General features: G+C 40.0%; 1 protein-coding gene across 1 annotated transcript in view; it reads right to left on the bottom strand.

The window, feature by feature from the left end:
• Positions 1-15,787, bottom strand: part of LOC142157700 (mediator of RNA polymerase II transcription subunit 1-like) — a 74,645-nt gene extending 58,858 nt beyond the window's left edge. Inside the window, exons 1-4 of the mRNA XM_075211280.1 lie at positions 15,594-15,787; positions 7,066-7,166; positions 2,150-2,234; positions 1,233-1,287 (exon numbers count right to left, since the gene is read on the bottom strand). Coding sequence (XP_075067381.1) covers positions 1,233-1,287; positions 2,150-2,234; positions 7,066-7,166; positions 15,594-15,735 — 383 coding nt within the window. The 5' untranslated portion in view covers positions 15,736-15,787. The remainder of the gene's footprint in view (positions 1-1,232; positions 1,288-2,149; positions 2,235-7,065; positions 7,167-15,593) is intronic.
• Between the last annotated feature and the right edge of the window lie 560 nt (positions 15,788-16,347).

Below are 16,347 nucleotides of genomic sequence, written 5' to 3'. Positions count from 1 at the left end.
CTTTTATGAATTTTGGGCAGATTATATATGACTAGAATGACTGGATGTTGGTTAAATATATAATTATACTCCTTAAGTGTGATGATCCCTAAATCTCGTCCTTTTTGAAGTATATCTTAAAGTTCTTGTTGGGAGGTTATGGTGGGATTGGTAGCAAGGAGTTTGTAGGTGGATGCATCTGACAAGATTCTCTTTATCTCAGTTAAATAATTGTTTTTGTTGAGAATGACAATACCCCCACCTTTGTCTGCAGGCTTGATCACTATGTTATCTTGTTTTTTCAAATTAGATAATGCTTCTAATTCTGATTTGTTAAGATTGTTATATTGACGTCGCTTACAACATCTTCTAGTTCTAATTTTAAAAGGTGTCTATGAAATGGCCCTTCATATGTTTGGGATAAAAAGTTGAACGTGGTTTGAGTGTAGCATGTTTAAAACCATCTGAGTTAATGGTCTTATTGTCCTGTTTCATCATATGTTCCATTGGGGGTCTCAAATGATATTTCTTAAGTGACAGTTTACGGATGAATCCATGTACATCTACAAAGGTCTCAAATTTATTTAATTTCTTTGTTGGTGCAATTTTCGTCCCCTTATGGAGTAGCTTCACTTCTGTGTCTGTTAATTTGTAGTCACTTAAGTTAAAATCCCTACTGTTTGGGCTGGGGTATTGGCGACATTGAGCACTCCTGGAGTTTTATTGGTCCCTCCCCTTGTTCCTCTTCTACATCGTTTAATTTCCTTTTGTTTACATTCGTAGTCAGTGTTTTTGTGTCAAACTTGGTCCTAAAAAAACATTCCTGATGGGATTGGACAAATCATCGATATTGCTTAATGTGAGTGGTGTTGAATATATTATATTAAGTACTGGAGTTAATGGTTTTGCTGGTGTCGTGAACTGTGCTACCCCTTCTGTGTCCCTCTGTGAAATGGCGCTGGATCGCTATAGAGAGCGGTACTTATAGAATCCAAAACTTGTGAGATCCGACGACGTAACAATGACATTTTGCCTTGTTTTCAATTCCAAGGGCGCGCAAAAGTATCGAGCCGGTTCGGCACTCGGATCGGCGTGTTCGAATCTCAGGGAACTGAGCCTGAGCATACCTCATTATAAATGTATATAAAAAAAGGTTTAGTTCCCCTATTTTAAAAACATTCAGCCAAGTGAAGCAGTTCCCCAATATATGTGAAATTATTAGATAAATTAAAGTGTTATAAAAATGGACTTACCCCTTTTGTTTAGATATGGATTCTATCCGAGTTAATAAGGTAGAGAGGGATTTTGCTGCAATTCAGAAATAAAGACATTTTACAATTATGCTGCTAAAAACCAATCCAGGCTATTGGAACCTCAACAACAGAACTTCTCACATTTCCTTACCCATGTGGATATTTCCTGTAGTATTCCCCCAACTCTATTTTTTTCTACTCTACCCACCCTAACCCCCTCCCATTCCCTAATATTAATACCAAGTTATGTTATCATCAATTTATATAGCACCACTGATTGTACAGCGCTGTACAGAGAACTCACTCACATCGGTCTCTGCCCCATTGGAGCTTACAATCTAAATTCCCTAACATACATACACACAGACCGAGAGAGACTAAGGTCAATTTAATAGCAGCCAATTAACCTACCAGTATGTTTTTGAAGTGTGGGAGGAAACCGGAGCACCCGGAGGAAACCCACGCAAACACGGGGAGAACATACAAACTCCACACAGTTAAGGCCATGGTAGGAAAGTGAACTTATGACCCCAGTGCTGTGAGGCAGAAGTGCTAACCACTAAGCCACCGTGCTGCCCCAAATGTTATAATATTTTATGTTCCTTCTACTGCGTAAAGATGTATCGAAAAAGTAAAATTTGGTTGCAAAACTAGTATTTGCCATGTACTTTTACCTGGAAAATTATGTTTTTGTTGACCATTTAAATAAGGAATAAAACAAAAAAAAACAAAAACAAAAACACACCATGCAAATATATAATAATGTCAAGAATAAGCCATTCACAATGATAGATAGATTGACAATGAGAAGGTTTCCTTGGGGAAAAGTTGTATAGAAGTATGGATGGGTGTTTGAAGAAGAAATCCATGCAACATTGCTTAAAATAAGAATATTTTGCATAAGCTATTCTGGATACCTTTTACAGCTTCTTGCAGTGTATTTGTGCACCTGAAAACTGGATGATCTGTGCAGCCCATTAAAGCTCTTCCGGCAGGTTTATCCTAAAATAAAATTGAATAAGTTGAACCGCTAGCTTTATTTCTCTTAATGTAATCATGCATTAGGAAACAGACAATAAAAGGGAAGACCACGCGCAGACCAGCCATATCAATCATCCACGCGCAGACCAGGCATATTAATACAGCGTCTACCGCATCAGGACCTCGCACAAGACCCAAAGCACCCATCTTAATGGTAGTTTGGAGCGCACTCACTACCATCTGAAGGTAATTACATATGATTGTCACATCTGAACGAGATACCTACTTACCGCTACTCTGAATACTGCCCCGACTGTATTATTCAAGTTCCCGGATTAGAGACAATATAGGCATTAACTTTTGCCCATATCCCTCTGCTAATTGGCACGGACACCATTACTACTATCATTTTCTTCCTTATCATCATCATCTGTCAATATACTTGCTCAGCCTCATTTGGAGCACTGTCCTTCAACAATTTCTAATTGTGCACAACTGTATCATACTACGTACACGGTTTACTGTTCATTATTACTGATTACCGTTATTACTGTTTAAACTTGTGCACCATCTAGGTTTACTCATTAATCACTCACTCCGCTTAACCCCTGGGTTACACTAGACACTACTCATCAATGTACTTTGAGCGCAAGGTGACATCCCCCCCTTCCATAAATTAATTAGGAGTGTGATTAACTCCCTCTCACCCAGCTGCTCGTACATCTCCGTTGCTATAGTGCATCCACCTCCTCCCCTTTAAAATGTTCCTAATAGACTGCTGAATCAAGTCTTGTCCCCCGGGCTACAATTTCCCACCCCACCCCTGCAGTCAATACTTTTAGATCAAAGAGAAAAATGATGAGTGGATGCATCAGGAGATTGTATGGCTCATATATGAACTGAAAAAGGTGTGGTCCTGCAACGAATCTATCTGCGCAAGTGTTCATTTGTCTGCCAAGTGCATTTTAAAAGTACTATGCCCACTTCACAGTCTTTGGAACAAAATCAATCTGCGTGTAAAATTTCAGGTTGGAAGATATTTCACATCAAATTGCAAACTCCTACCATCGCTTATAGTAAATTAAACTTTTCCATTTTACTCCTAAAATACTGCTGGTTTTAGCTTCATTTATGATTTAAATTAACCATGAGAGCATGGATACATTGGGTCATTTATTACACGTGTCACTTGTTTTGTTTTGAAGGTTTTTATTACATTGGTCAATATGTGTCCAGGAATGATTTCCCCACAGTGCAAAATGGTGTAAAATACCCTTATTAAAAAAGTATAGGGAGAAGAACTTTTGCAGTGAGAAAACGACTTTATGTCTTCCTCCAAACAAGCTAGGAAGTTTTTTCTACCCGTTACAAAGTTGCCCTACAAAATGAAATCTCATGCTTTGCCTATTGGTGTAAAAGTGGGTGCACTTTCTTGGTTCAGCAAGGAATGCCACCGATTATATTAACTCATTTCATTGGCAGCAGCAAACCTAAGGGGCGTCTGCAAATGTCCAACCTCACAAATCTGTGCACTTAACCATAAAAAGTGCATCTGCGCAAACAATGTTAAAAATAAACAAAATAGAAAACACACATTTGCATTGCAGGACTACACTTTCTGCATGGCTGCAAGATAGCCTTAGAATCATGACGGCGCAGCAATTCTATTGGTGTGGTTAGCTACATGCTGCAGTAACCATCCTGTTTGCTGGGCGTGAGCCCTATTGTAGGGAAAAGAGCATGTAGTGATTATACTAAATATGTCAGAATCCCCAAATTAGAAATACACGTAAAATTAAAGCAGAATTTGATTTATCATTATACACAGGATGGAGCTCAGACCTCCTAGGTAGACCTTATCTTTCCAACTGTAAACTGAGCAATATAAACCATCACGTGCAAAGCAGAACATTCAAAACAGTTTGAAAGCATATTATATATTTCACTAATCTGCAACAACATTGATCCCCCCCTGCTTGCCAGCTGGTGGTGTATTCTCTTTAGTACTCTTTGGTCAGCCACCCAGCTGTAGCTCAGTCTCTCACCTCAGGCTTCTGTGAGTGAATGGCAAACAGGTACCCCTGCACATGCAAAAGATATATAGTGCAGATATAGTAGGTGTAGCTGTAACCAGTTAATAGTGTTGAAATGTGTCAGGTCTATGCTCCCACTCAAGGTCCCTTTTTCACAAAAGGTTTCAGGTGCATTGAGAGGGCTCCACAAGGTCACATAATTATCAGAAGTGATTTCAATCTAGTATTAAATCAGTCATTAGATAAAACAGTTCCTCCCTTAGTGATGCCAGGAATCACAGATCCTCCTAGAGCTCCTGAAATGGCTAGTCCTCTATGACTCTTGGTGCCTTAAAAAGAACAAAACAAATAAAAGCAAAAGATTATACTCGTTTCTCTGTGCCACAAGTTACTTCCCCATAGATAGGATTTTTGTTACTCAATAGCTCACATATGCGGTAACCAAGGCTGCTATAACATATTTCCTGGACAGATCATGCAGGGTATATATACTGCTTGATTCTATTAAACTTTCTCCTCGGTGCCGCAGGTGATGATTTGACAATTTGTAACTGCTAGATCAATATACCTTTCAAGAGCTCAATACTGCAATCACATATATATTTTGAGCTTAACACTTCTGATGAGATTGCACTGGGAGTTATATGGGAAGCCTAAAACACAAACCAATATGGGTAGGCTGATTAGCAACACCTCTACAGAAAAAATATTGCGACCCAAGAAATAGCCTTCCTACAGGGACAGATTGCTACACTAATCACAACATAAGAAAACACAACCTCATCACTGAGATTGATGCAAAGGTCAACTTAACACAATACGAAGTCAGGTAAAGTCTCCAGTATTTCGAGAAAACTTCAACAATGATTTTTACTGCAAAGTCGATACGGCAGATTCTATTTTAGTTACTAAGCAAAGAGGAAAAAAAAAAAAAAAAAAAAGGTGGGGGCACATGGACTGACTAGCGAGATATAAAAAAAGGACAGAACCACTGTTCGTATGACCATGTTGGAACTAGAATATGAATTTCAAGATTAATGTTACGGTCAACAGGTATCTGTGGGATTCTAGAGCCTGCTAGGTTCAGCACCACCTACAACGAGGCGCGGAATCTAACGGGACAGATGGTTTTTACCAGTGACCCTTGCAAGAGAGTTTGGACTTTGCAGCATCTGCCAGACGCCTTCTAGAGAGCAGCCTGGCCTGTAGTTTGCAGTCTGTCCACCCAAAAATGGCCAACACAATTTGCATTCAACTTCCTAGAGGCACTCTGGAGAACTATAGTTTTCTGAATGAGTGCATACAGTAATATACCCGTGATTTGCAGGGTATTACATTTACACTGTATGTTTTGGTACCATATTTTGTATTATAATGTAGGTTTGTATTTTATGTGAATGTAATATTGGAAAATTCAATAAAGAAAGTTTGAACAAAAAAGGGGATGCAATCTTTAACTTTCTATTGATCACCAGACAATATACCCACTGCACTACAGAAAATAAAGATAGCCGATACATCTCTCTCCAGAAGGCCTTTAACTATTCAGCAAGGTATGGCAATCCCCGTAATGCAAACAATTCCAAACTTGGAATGCACTGCTCTTTCCTCTATATTTGCCTTGAAACAAAGTCCCCTTTGTTTGCCATATAGTAGAGTGATCGCTTGAGTGTGCGGTTAGGTACACACTGGCCCAATGATTGCACGAAAAAATCTCCAATCGGCCGACATCTGACCGTTTGATCAGATATCGTGCAAGTGTATATAGGGACATGATGATCTAAAGTCATCCCAAAGTGCCGATCATTGTTTCATTTGGTTGGTCGCACTGTTTAATATGTTATGACCAATCATGTAGTGTCTATGCACTCATGTTCACGATCTCCATAGGCTTCTTTTCAGCCGATGCTAGCAATAAATGTCCCAGTGAATAAATGTAGAGGGTGCTGTAGAAGGAATTATTTGTTTGTTCTGAGACAGAATGTATCATTTGAGAGTCACAGAAGCTATCGAAATTCGTTATGACATGTGGCGGTTTTAATCAGTGTGACAATGTGACAGGAATGAATGAATGAATGAATATTGTGCTGTCATTTTCTGAAGACTAGAGGACCAGATGAAGAGCACAGATCTGAAGGTAAATTCATGTCAGTGTGTATGCATGAATCGCCAGACTGATCGGACCTCCAGTCGTAGGTACAATCGTTTGAGAGAACACATCGGTCGGAAAATTCTTCAGTGTGTACCTAGCCCAAGTCTTAAAATATCAATGAGTCACTACAGGTCAACCATGAATATAATTATTTTTAAACCAATCAAGAACAACTACTACTTGTGCAGCCAATGTACATTGGGATAGATCCCACCCTAAGCACGCAGTGTGAAGGGGAGCATGGGTTTGTGTGAGAAGGAGGCGGCTATAACCATTGAAGCTGCATATGGACGACTTTGTGCAATCTCGAGTGGCACACTTAACTCTAAGGGGTATATCTACTAAACTGCGGGTTTGGAAAAGTGGAGATGTTGCCTATAGCAACCAATCAGATTCTAGATGTCATTTATTTAGTGCATTATACAAAATGACAGCTAGAATCTGATCGGTTGCTATTGGCAACATCTCCACTTTTTCAAACCCGCAGTTTAGTAAATCTAGCCCTAAGTGTAGATGGCAATAGCATGTAGAATATTTTTACTTTTGGAGTGATTTCCATTTTTGGCATTTGATTATAGTTTGTTATTACACACTTGTGATAACTGTTGTACCATTGCTCTTTATTACAAAAACAAAAAGGATGAAGAGAGAGAGAGAAGGCTCTTACCAAACAATAGCGGACAAGTTTAAATGTTTCAGTCCACGGCTTCTGGGAATATTTCAGGTGCAGTTTTTCTAATAAGGTTTTTCTTGAGACCGTCACTGGAGCTGTAACATATTAGGTAGACAGAAATACACAATATATGCTTATACCTTTAATTGAAAAACAACTTTATAGTCCGAGTTGCAATGTGAAAACACTCAAATACAGTTCCCAATGTTCTGTGGTATAGGGGATAAGATGCTCTGTCTATTTGTGTATTGCAGTCAGTGTATACTGTTAAATTTATGTAAGTAGAATGTAAAAATGTTTGCATTATATTCTGTTTACAGTGAACAAACATAACATTTCTATTAAACAGCAGCCACATCCAGCATTTCTTCCCTGGCCACATGGCAGGGGCAAATGCAGGATTTCTAAAGCCAGATGTTTGACTTCGGAACAAAGCAAAAAACACTAAACAAACTTACTGCAATAAACCGAAAACAAGCGATAAAAGTCACAGTGGCCATTTTGTTGAGGCCAGTATTCATGAAAACATAAGCAGGTGCTCAGGGAAATGTTTCCGAGGCTGCAGACAGACAATGTGTTATAGTATATTTTATACACCTACTAACTGGGAGGTTCCATGATTAGAGAAAGGTCTCTGGGTATTTAACATCTTTGAACATTTGCCAATAGAGGCATTTTATTACTAATAAAGTTTTATGGGGAAGGAGCTTTAAATAGCTCCGCCTTTTTATTAGAGAATTATCCTTGACAAAGCCCCCTAGTGGACGAATCACGTTTGAACATATACTGACTACTGAACATTTGTGACCCAGGAAGGACGCCAATACAGCTACGAATAGTGCGTTCCAAGTGTGGGCCACGGTGACCGCGAAGAATCCAAGCTCTTGATAGAAGTGGTGTTCAGGAGTATCAAAGTGGATGTGGAAAAAGACTGCCCAGCACACCACATGGATTAGGGTAAGACTAGCTAGCTAGACGTCGTAGGGTTAGTGGTGGCACTGGACTTATACACTATGTACATCCCGTCCAGCTCCTCGGAAAGTTGCGATGAACAAGGGAACCGAGAGGAGGGGAAGGGTCAGGGTACAAACTACCAGGGCCATTTGTTTTTAAAATGACTTTACTTTTTGCAAGAGGGTGCCACATGCAGGGAGGGGGCAGGCATAGGGGGGGTGTATGGGGGGGGGGTGTCGAGAGGGAAGCCAACTGCTGCTCCCAGTCCCTGGACAGGGTGTATCTTCACACACTGTCCTAGCAGTCTGCAGAACAAGCCAAGGAGCTCCAAATCTCGCAAGATTTTGTAATCTCAGACTAAGAGCAAGATGTTACCATCCGGTGGATGTCATCCCCTCAAGCACAGCATAGGTAAGCACAGTGACTTGGTGGTGTCATAATATGTCTGGGGGGTGGCGTGATGTGTCTGGGGGTGGTCTGAATACCATTGCAAAATATTTTGGCTCGCTTATATTCTCTATGAGGCACTCCAAACAATATGCATTCCACCCTGGAACGCATAATTGGAGGTGCACACCCAGAAGTACACAAACAGGTTTTCACTATAACAAGCAAACACAGAAATTCTTAGGCAAGTCAATGGGACACTTGTCTAGCAGGTGTGTATTTACCACGAGTACCTAGGAGGTGCAATAACGCACCTTCACTATAAAATGCACACTCTGGCGGTATATGTTCCAGCTTGGAATGTATTGACTGGAAGTGCAATGACACACTTCATGTATAGTAAGCATTTTGGCTCCATATTTTCCTGGAAATTACGTTTTGCCTCATTTTCAGATCAGATTTTGGCGCGAAGAACTGAGTCTTGTTTTGTATCTACTTGGAACCGCTCACAATAAGATCTAATATATAAATGCTTAGTGGCGTCTGTGTGTGTGTGGAGAAAAAACAACCAAGTTGCAGCGCCACCTGCTGGGCAGAGTTATACACTGACCTACTAAATTCTTAGTGTGTGTGGGGAAAAAAATTCAAAAAGGGCTGCAGTTTGGTAGGGCTCAAACTCATTTTCGTGAGGTAATTTTACCTCATGAACACACATGTGTAGAGGCGTGCGTTAGTTTTTTCCACACACACACACTATTTCCTCAGAAAGGGCTCATCCAATTGACCTGAAATTTGGTATACTGACATTATTTGACAAAAAAATTAGAATAGTCAAGTCAGTTAACTTCCATCATCCCCCCTTCCCCCCGTGGGAGGGGTAGTAAAGGCTAAATTTACGAGTTGAGGGGTCAAACTCATTTTCGTGAGGTAATTTTACCTCATGAACACACATTAAAAAGGGCGCTTGCGTCGGGAAGTAACGATCTTCCCCTGAGGAGGCCTGGGCTAGGCCCAAATGCATGACAAGAACCTTTTTAATACCTTAAGTATCTTGATTTGACTAGAATGCATGAGTATCATGCACGGGTTAACATTATATATATATATAAAGATCCATTCTGTTCCTAAGTTACGCAATTATTATATCCCGTTTGTTTCATACAAGGACACAGTTAACTTGTCCAGAATAGGTAAATAGGTGGTGGCTGCCTACCAGTATTTGACTCAACTGAGCAAAGAGGCATGGAGTCTAACACACACCAATGTTCACCTAGGGACCACCGTAAGGAGGTTTGAGCTTAGCTGCGTTGAACGTGCAGGTTGCAGTCCTCAATGTCAGTCACCAGTGAGGCTCCAGGTGAAAACAGAATAGTCAACAAGCTGTGGTCTATGCCAAATGATCAAACTGGAGCCAAATCAGAACCCAAAGGGTAGTCAGGAACAGCAGAGGTCAATCCGGATATCACTGGAAGATAACAGGAAGAGGAGAACACAAATAACCAAATACTCTGGCAGCTAGGGACTGTCAGAGTCTACTTTACATAGGCAGTTCAATTAGTAACATCATTGACCGCTAACAGGAGAGAAAGGAAGAGCATCCCATTGCCTGGCAATGGGTGCGCATGTGCAGGTCGGCAGAAAAGAAGCCAGGGATCTCGTCCCGTTGTCAGGCCTGACAGATGTTATGGCCTACGACCACCTAGACGAGCTTTTAGAACAGGTAGGGTAGAGATCTTCACCTATAACAGCCGCCTTTCCCGTATAGCTTTATATGCTCACAGGTACTCAGATGCCCCCTGGACTTAGGCTCAGAGTAGTAAAAGCTCATCAAAGATGGCCGCAGCGCATGTAGAATTGGAAACGCTGGCCTAGGCTGGAGCGGATGGTCAGAGCCAGGTAGAGGTCAGGGTCACAGGCAAATAAAGGAGTCCAGTATACACGCCAAATGGTCAGGGCAACTAGCAAAGGTTCAGAGTCTAGGTACAGGCAGAAGGTCAGGGCAACAAGCGATGGTTCAGAGTCCAGGTAACAGGCAGAGGGTCATACACAGAAAAGCAATCCAGGGAATACACCAACACAGCACAGAGCAGGAAAGCAAACAGAGAATCTGAACGATATAACTGGCAGGGAGGCTAAAACCTCCCTGCCTTAAATATTAATACTGGTCAATCAGGTCTTTGCCCTGTAAAACACTCCCAGGCAGTGGTGATTAATAAACAGTAGCCTAATCAGCCCACAGGCTTGGAGAAGCGCGCCCGGCTGCCCTGTATTGCCGAGGTGCAAGCACAGTCATCTCGGTGTCAGGCCGTTGCCCTGGCAATGGTCGGGCCAAATCCAGGAAGTTACATCCCGGTCGTCATAGAGATGGCCGGGATGTCAGGAGAAGGCAGAAGAGAGTTGCGGCAATGCCCGCGGACGCCGCGACTCCTGACAACAGAGAAGGAAGAAGATGAAACAAGTAAGCAGGGAAGGAGCCTGACATAACTTCAGTGAATTAGTATTTACCTTCTGGAGGACTACTAAAGAAATTCATTTAAAGTAATATATTGCTACCAAATTTATGTACCAACCGAGTGCACCAAAGACATCCAACGTTCTTCACAATTATTAAATTGTATACATTAATTAGCCATTGTGAGAGATATTTCTGTTGAGACTGTATGTGGGGCGCAAGTTATAACTCCATGCTCTTATAACATTGTGTGACTAGAGGAGATCTATTCCAGCATTTAGCGACTGAACTGTGGTGCCATTCAGCACTACCTGTAATTTAGGTGTGATATTAACTGTCTTTAAAGGTCTTGAGTTTAATCTATCATTTTGTGAGGTGGGGTATATCACCAGAGATATATTAATATATCTAATCCTATTTTGTTTTTTTCAATTTCATCAAAGTGTTAATTCCATTTTACGTTATCTAATTATTGGTCCTCTAATTAATCCAGTTCTTCCACTGTGAACAGTAATTACTGACAAGCAACTAGGTTTTGTTGGCCAATTGTAACTGTCAAGAGTCGTAGGACAGTTTGTCACTTGATTGATAAATTGCCGGATTAAGAATCCTTGTCTGATTGACATTACTGTTTTGACAAATTACTTTATAGGAGATTAAACTGTAAATTGTATTCCATATCTTCCAAATATATTACATTTTACCACTAATTAAATTTAAATCTAACATCCATCACCTTTTCTCTTTAATAAAAACAACACAGTGATTTTTACTTATACGGTGTGTTGTATTATTACCAAGAGGCCTGTGTGCATCTCCCAACATCCCCACAGAGTGCAGCTGAGACATGGGTGAAGGCACTATGTCATCAAGAGAGTGACTAACGCATACACAGTACACTTGCAATATTCCTACCTAAGCGGGTTGAGGGGGTATTACAACAATAATAAGCGCAGTAATAAGGGTGGTGCTTTGCCCGCCATATGCAGCCTCAAGATGGCCCAGTAACACTCACTGTAGGGCTGTCATGGGCAGGTCTAGAGAGGTGTAATCGCCCCGCCCCCCCCCCCCCCCCCTACCCAGGAGTGCAGGCAGTATGGCCCCTGTATACTCACCTCCCTATCAGAGCAAGCGATTAATGTGCCTGGCTGTGGATGTGAGATTTGCCATTTTATTTTTGTCCATTGCGGCTCCCAAACACATACCCGTAAGAGCACTGCACACTTACCACAGTGACCAGATCACACTCATTTGCTGCAGAGCACCAGAACACTGCCCACCTGTCCTTCAGCCCCAGGAAAACAAACAATGTGAGATGACACTTAACTTTTGAAGCTGCAGATTTGAGTAGTCTTATATAAACATAGCAAAATAAGTGCATACATCAAGATTCTGTAATCCAGCAGAACAACCCTGTTGAACTTGGGAGGGGGGATGTTTTAAGCATTATAACATTAAACATTACAATAAAATATACCCTCATAATACAACAGAGGCTTAATTCTTTGATGTGGATACCAATAATTTTGTTGTACAGTTATGACAGAAATGGGGTTCTTTATTAAATGTGTCTGTTAATAATTTAATGTTCTCATTGTTGGGGGGACATGGATCTAATCATGCAATAAATGTGAATGCTATTAATTTAATATCAGAGCTGCTTGCAGGGAGGGAGGCCTAGAGTGTTCACTCATTGCTAGGCTTTCCATATTTTCCTTTACTTTTTCAAACAGGCCCCCAACATTTCATGATCCAGGCAAGCAGCATCTGAGCTTAAGACAGGGGCAGCAACAGGTAGTAAAAGTTGCAAGAACAGTTATGAGACGGCAAAACAGTCTGCCAACTGTCCTTGTTCTGGTGGGGTGGTCCCAATTTTGGGAGACTGTTCCACTCAGACAAGACTTGGGTTTGACTGCAGGAACAGTTGTCAGATATGTACCACTTTACAATGCTCTGCTTGTGAAGGGGGATTTGTATGCACCTGCCAGTAGTGCATAAAGCATTGTCCTTCCATTTGATGGAAAGTAGTTGGAGAGCAACCTAGCACTATCTAAAATTTTAGTTTGTCCATTGCATGTTGTTCATACGCACTCTATGGCATGGCATGGCAACATACCTCTAGAAATCCTGCGTTTGCCCCTCGAAACGGTTTTATTTGAGTTTGAAATGTTAACCTTTCAGTTAGACCCATTTCAAAGAAGACTAGTACACAGTGGTTTAATTTTGTTCCCCCAACTTATTTTTCATTTGCTGTATCATGAACCGAATAAACTAGCTGCTGCTAAAGGTTCTCAATTCACATTATGTTACTGTATATCTGATTAATCAGTTGGATGAACAAGGCAACAGAGAATCTGAAAAGTAGAATACAGATAAAAATGGTATACAATGCTACAAAACTAGAGAGATTTATATAGAGAGAGGTGTTCTTCAACATGGCAAAAAGAAAAGAGTAACAGGCAAAAAACACCCCCCTCAAACATTGGACAGTCATGTTTTTCTGCAGGGCCTACAGAAGTCAGGACTAGAAAGTGGAAGAGTCATAACAACAGAGGAGGGGATTCAGGATTAATCACAAACTGCTCCCTAAAAGAAAAGTCTAGATCACCCCTGGCTGTCATTTCTCAGTGACAGGGAGCTGGTAAAATGAGCAAGGTGCCCGGAATCCTGCAATGTACCTGAGGTGCAAACGTGACAACAGGGCACTGCATATAGGAGCAAGCACGGAGACAAGAAGAAACAGAAAAGACAGAACAACAAGACGATGACAGAGCAAGGAGAAGCAGATGCAGAGATAGGAGAAGCTTACCAACACTAAGGTAATTAAAATGCTGTAAGGATAGAGAGAATAGGGATGGAGAGAACAGGGTTTTTTTGGAGTACAGAAATATATACTACATTAATACTGTAAAAATATACAAGTATATAAATATAAAAGTAATTATAAAAAATAAATAAGTACTATATTCAAAACGGCAGTAATGTGTTTATTAGTAATAACAATCTATATTAAATGTTCTGGATTTTGTAAGCCATTAATTTGATTGTGGGGCTGGTGGGAGAAATAGGCCTTTGTATTGATAGAAAATGCTATTAATGTCGGGGCTGGTGAGAGTAAAAATTTGTTGGTTTATTAAATGCGAATGTTATTAAATTTAATGTTGCGGTTGGTGAGGGGGCATATGTCTGCTTATCAAATGGGAATGCTATTAATTTAATGATGGGGATGATGAGGTATAAAATAAGTCAATAAAATAAATGGGAATGCAAATAATTCAATGACAGAGCTGATGTGGTGGGGGTATGTTGGTTTACTAAAGGGGAATGCCATTAATTTAATATTTGGGCTGATGAGGGGTGAAATAGGTCTGTTCATTAAATGGGAAAGCTATTTATTTAATGTTTGGGTTGGTTGGGAGAGAAATCGGTCGGTTTATTAAATGTTAATGCTATTATTTTAATGATGGGGCTGGTCGGGGTTAGGGTGGCCTATTGTTTATTCATTGCTTGACTTTCCAGGATCTGGTCAAGCAGCAACTGAGTTTAAGACCCCAGCACCATGTGGTAATCTCCCCTCTGGTGGTGTGTTCCCATAAGTGTGCAGGAAGCTCACATATGTTTAGTTACGGCTCTGCCTGTAATTGAGAGCTTTTATTTTGAGAAACTCAAGGCTGTGGCACACAGACTTTTTATAACATTGATTTTTTTTTTTTATATATAGGAGGTATGCAAAATTTATAGCAATACTTGGTACTGAATGAAAAAATGCTTGGGATCACCTAACTGTGACAGCACTGCATGTAGTTGAAATACTATGAATATGCCTCTGTGTCATATAGAAATAGTATTTCTCAGTTCACTGTTAGGTTTCACTACAAGATCAATTCATAATTTACAACACCTCTGTACCATGGTTTTCGTACTACAAGGAACACACAAATTTCTTGGCCGGACGAGGTTGGGGCCCTGCAGGTTCTGGTTTATGTGAGTGTAGTGTACAATAAAAGGCAAAAGAAAATAGTTTTAGTATAATTTTACTTTTGGGTACTCCAAGAGAACATCAACCTAATGTACATTCCAAGGTGACTGTCCAATGTGCACAAATCTGACTACACTAATTTGTTAAACAGGACATAGTTGCACAGCCAACTGCAATTTATTGTAAGTGAAAGACATGCATATGGTCAGTGATTCCTACAGATGCATGTGTAGTTCAGTCACAATGGACCTACAGAAAAGAACTTTCTGGATAATTGATAACACATCGGTTTTTCTCTCAGAATGACACATATTTTGTTCCTGAGCTCATAGCTTTTCCAACGTGAATAATATGGCCGCTCCCAATGTGTTTCACTTATTACAATTTTATAAGGCTTAACTAATCAAATATGAAAGCTATGTGCTGCATACTAAAGAACTACAAAGCAGCTATTGATTTTTAGAAAATGTATCAACACTTCATCCTGGCAATCACATATGACTAAACATGTAACCCTGACATGTAAAAAAAAGAAGATTGTAATAAATAATTGGGCGTGTATGCAATAATCTTAATTTAATCCATGCAGTTTTAAAGAGATTATTATAGTATTTATGATATTTAGTTATTTCTTAATCTGACAGCATGTATGATTTATTCACATTACTCTGTGTCCATGCTGGTGGAATAATATAAAGTAATGACCACAATAAAGCAAAATTCAACATGCTGGTCTAAATTTTCATTTACCAATACTTGAGATGTTATATTCCGGACGGTGTTCAATAGGAGCATGAAGTAATGGAGAAGCATTCTCCTTGTCTACAGAAGTCCAGAGACTTTCAATCATCCTCTCCTCGGACAAATCAACAAATGCTTCCATCTCTGCCATTGTCAAACTATCCCTCCTTACTGACTGATAATCTCTTTGTTTAAGGCAGTGTTTCCAAAATCCAGTCCACAGGGAGCCCTAACAGTGCATATTATCCAGGTCATAAGCAAAATCCTTAGTACAACCTGTGGATCTGTTACAATGTATCAGTCAGTAATGAACACACCTGTGCTCCAACAAGGAGATGCAGAAAACATGCACTGTTAGGGTTCCCTGAGGACTGGATTTTAGAAACACTGATTTGATGGATTTTTGCTATAAATGTATTACTTAATATGGCTCAGCTGATTGGAACTTTGTTAAATAAAACATTTTCAAGATAACCTAGAATTTTTTTAAAATATACTTTATTTAGCTGAGCTTAAGTCTTTGGATCATGATTTCAGACACACAAAATTATATGAAAACTGTAGTCAAAATTCTTGTTTAATACATTAAATTGAATACTACATTTAAGATTACATTTTAATTAGAAAAACCTGCTTACAGGCCCCTTGTAATACAGATCTGTGCAAAGCATTAAACAGCATGGTGGAAGGACATGAAATCCCTATGCAGCTGAGTATGTGGACATTATAGTGAATGTAACACTATACTATGCAGCTGAGTATG

This window comes from Mixophyes fleayi, chromosome 5 (genome assembly GCF_038048845.1).
Source record: "Mixophyes fleayi isolate aMixFle1 chromosome 5, aMixFle1.hap1, whole genome shotgun sequence".
Taxonomy (NCBI): domain Eukaryota; kingdom Metazoa; phylum Chordata; class Amphibia; order Anura; family Limnodynastidae; genus Mixophyes; species Mixophyes fleayi.
Note: the sequence above shows the minus strand (reverse complement) of the source record. Positions and strands in the feature narration are given on the sequence as shown.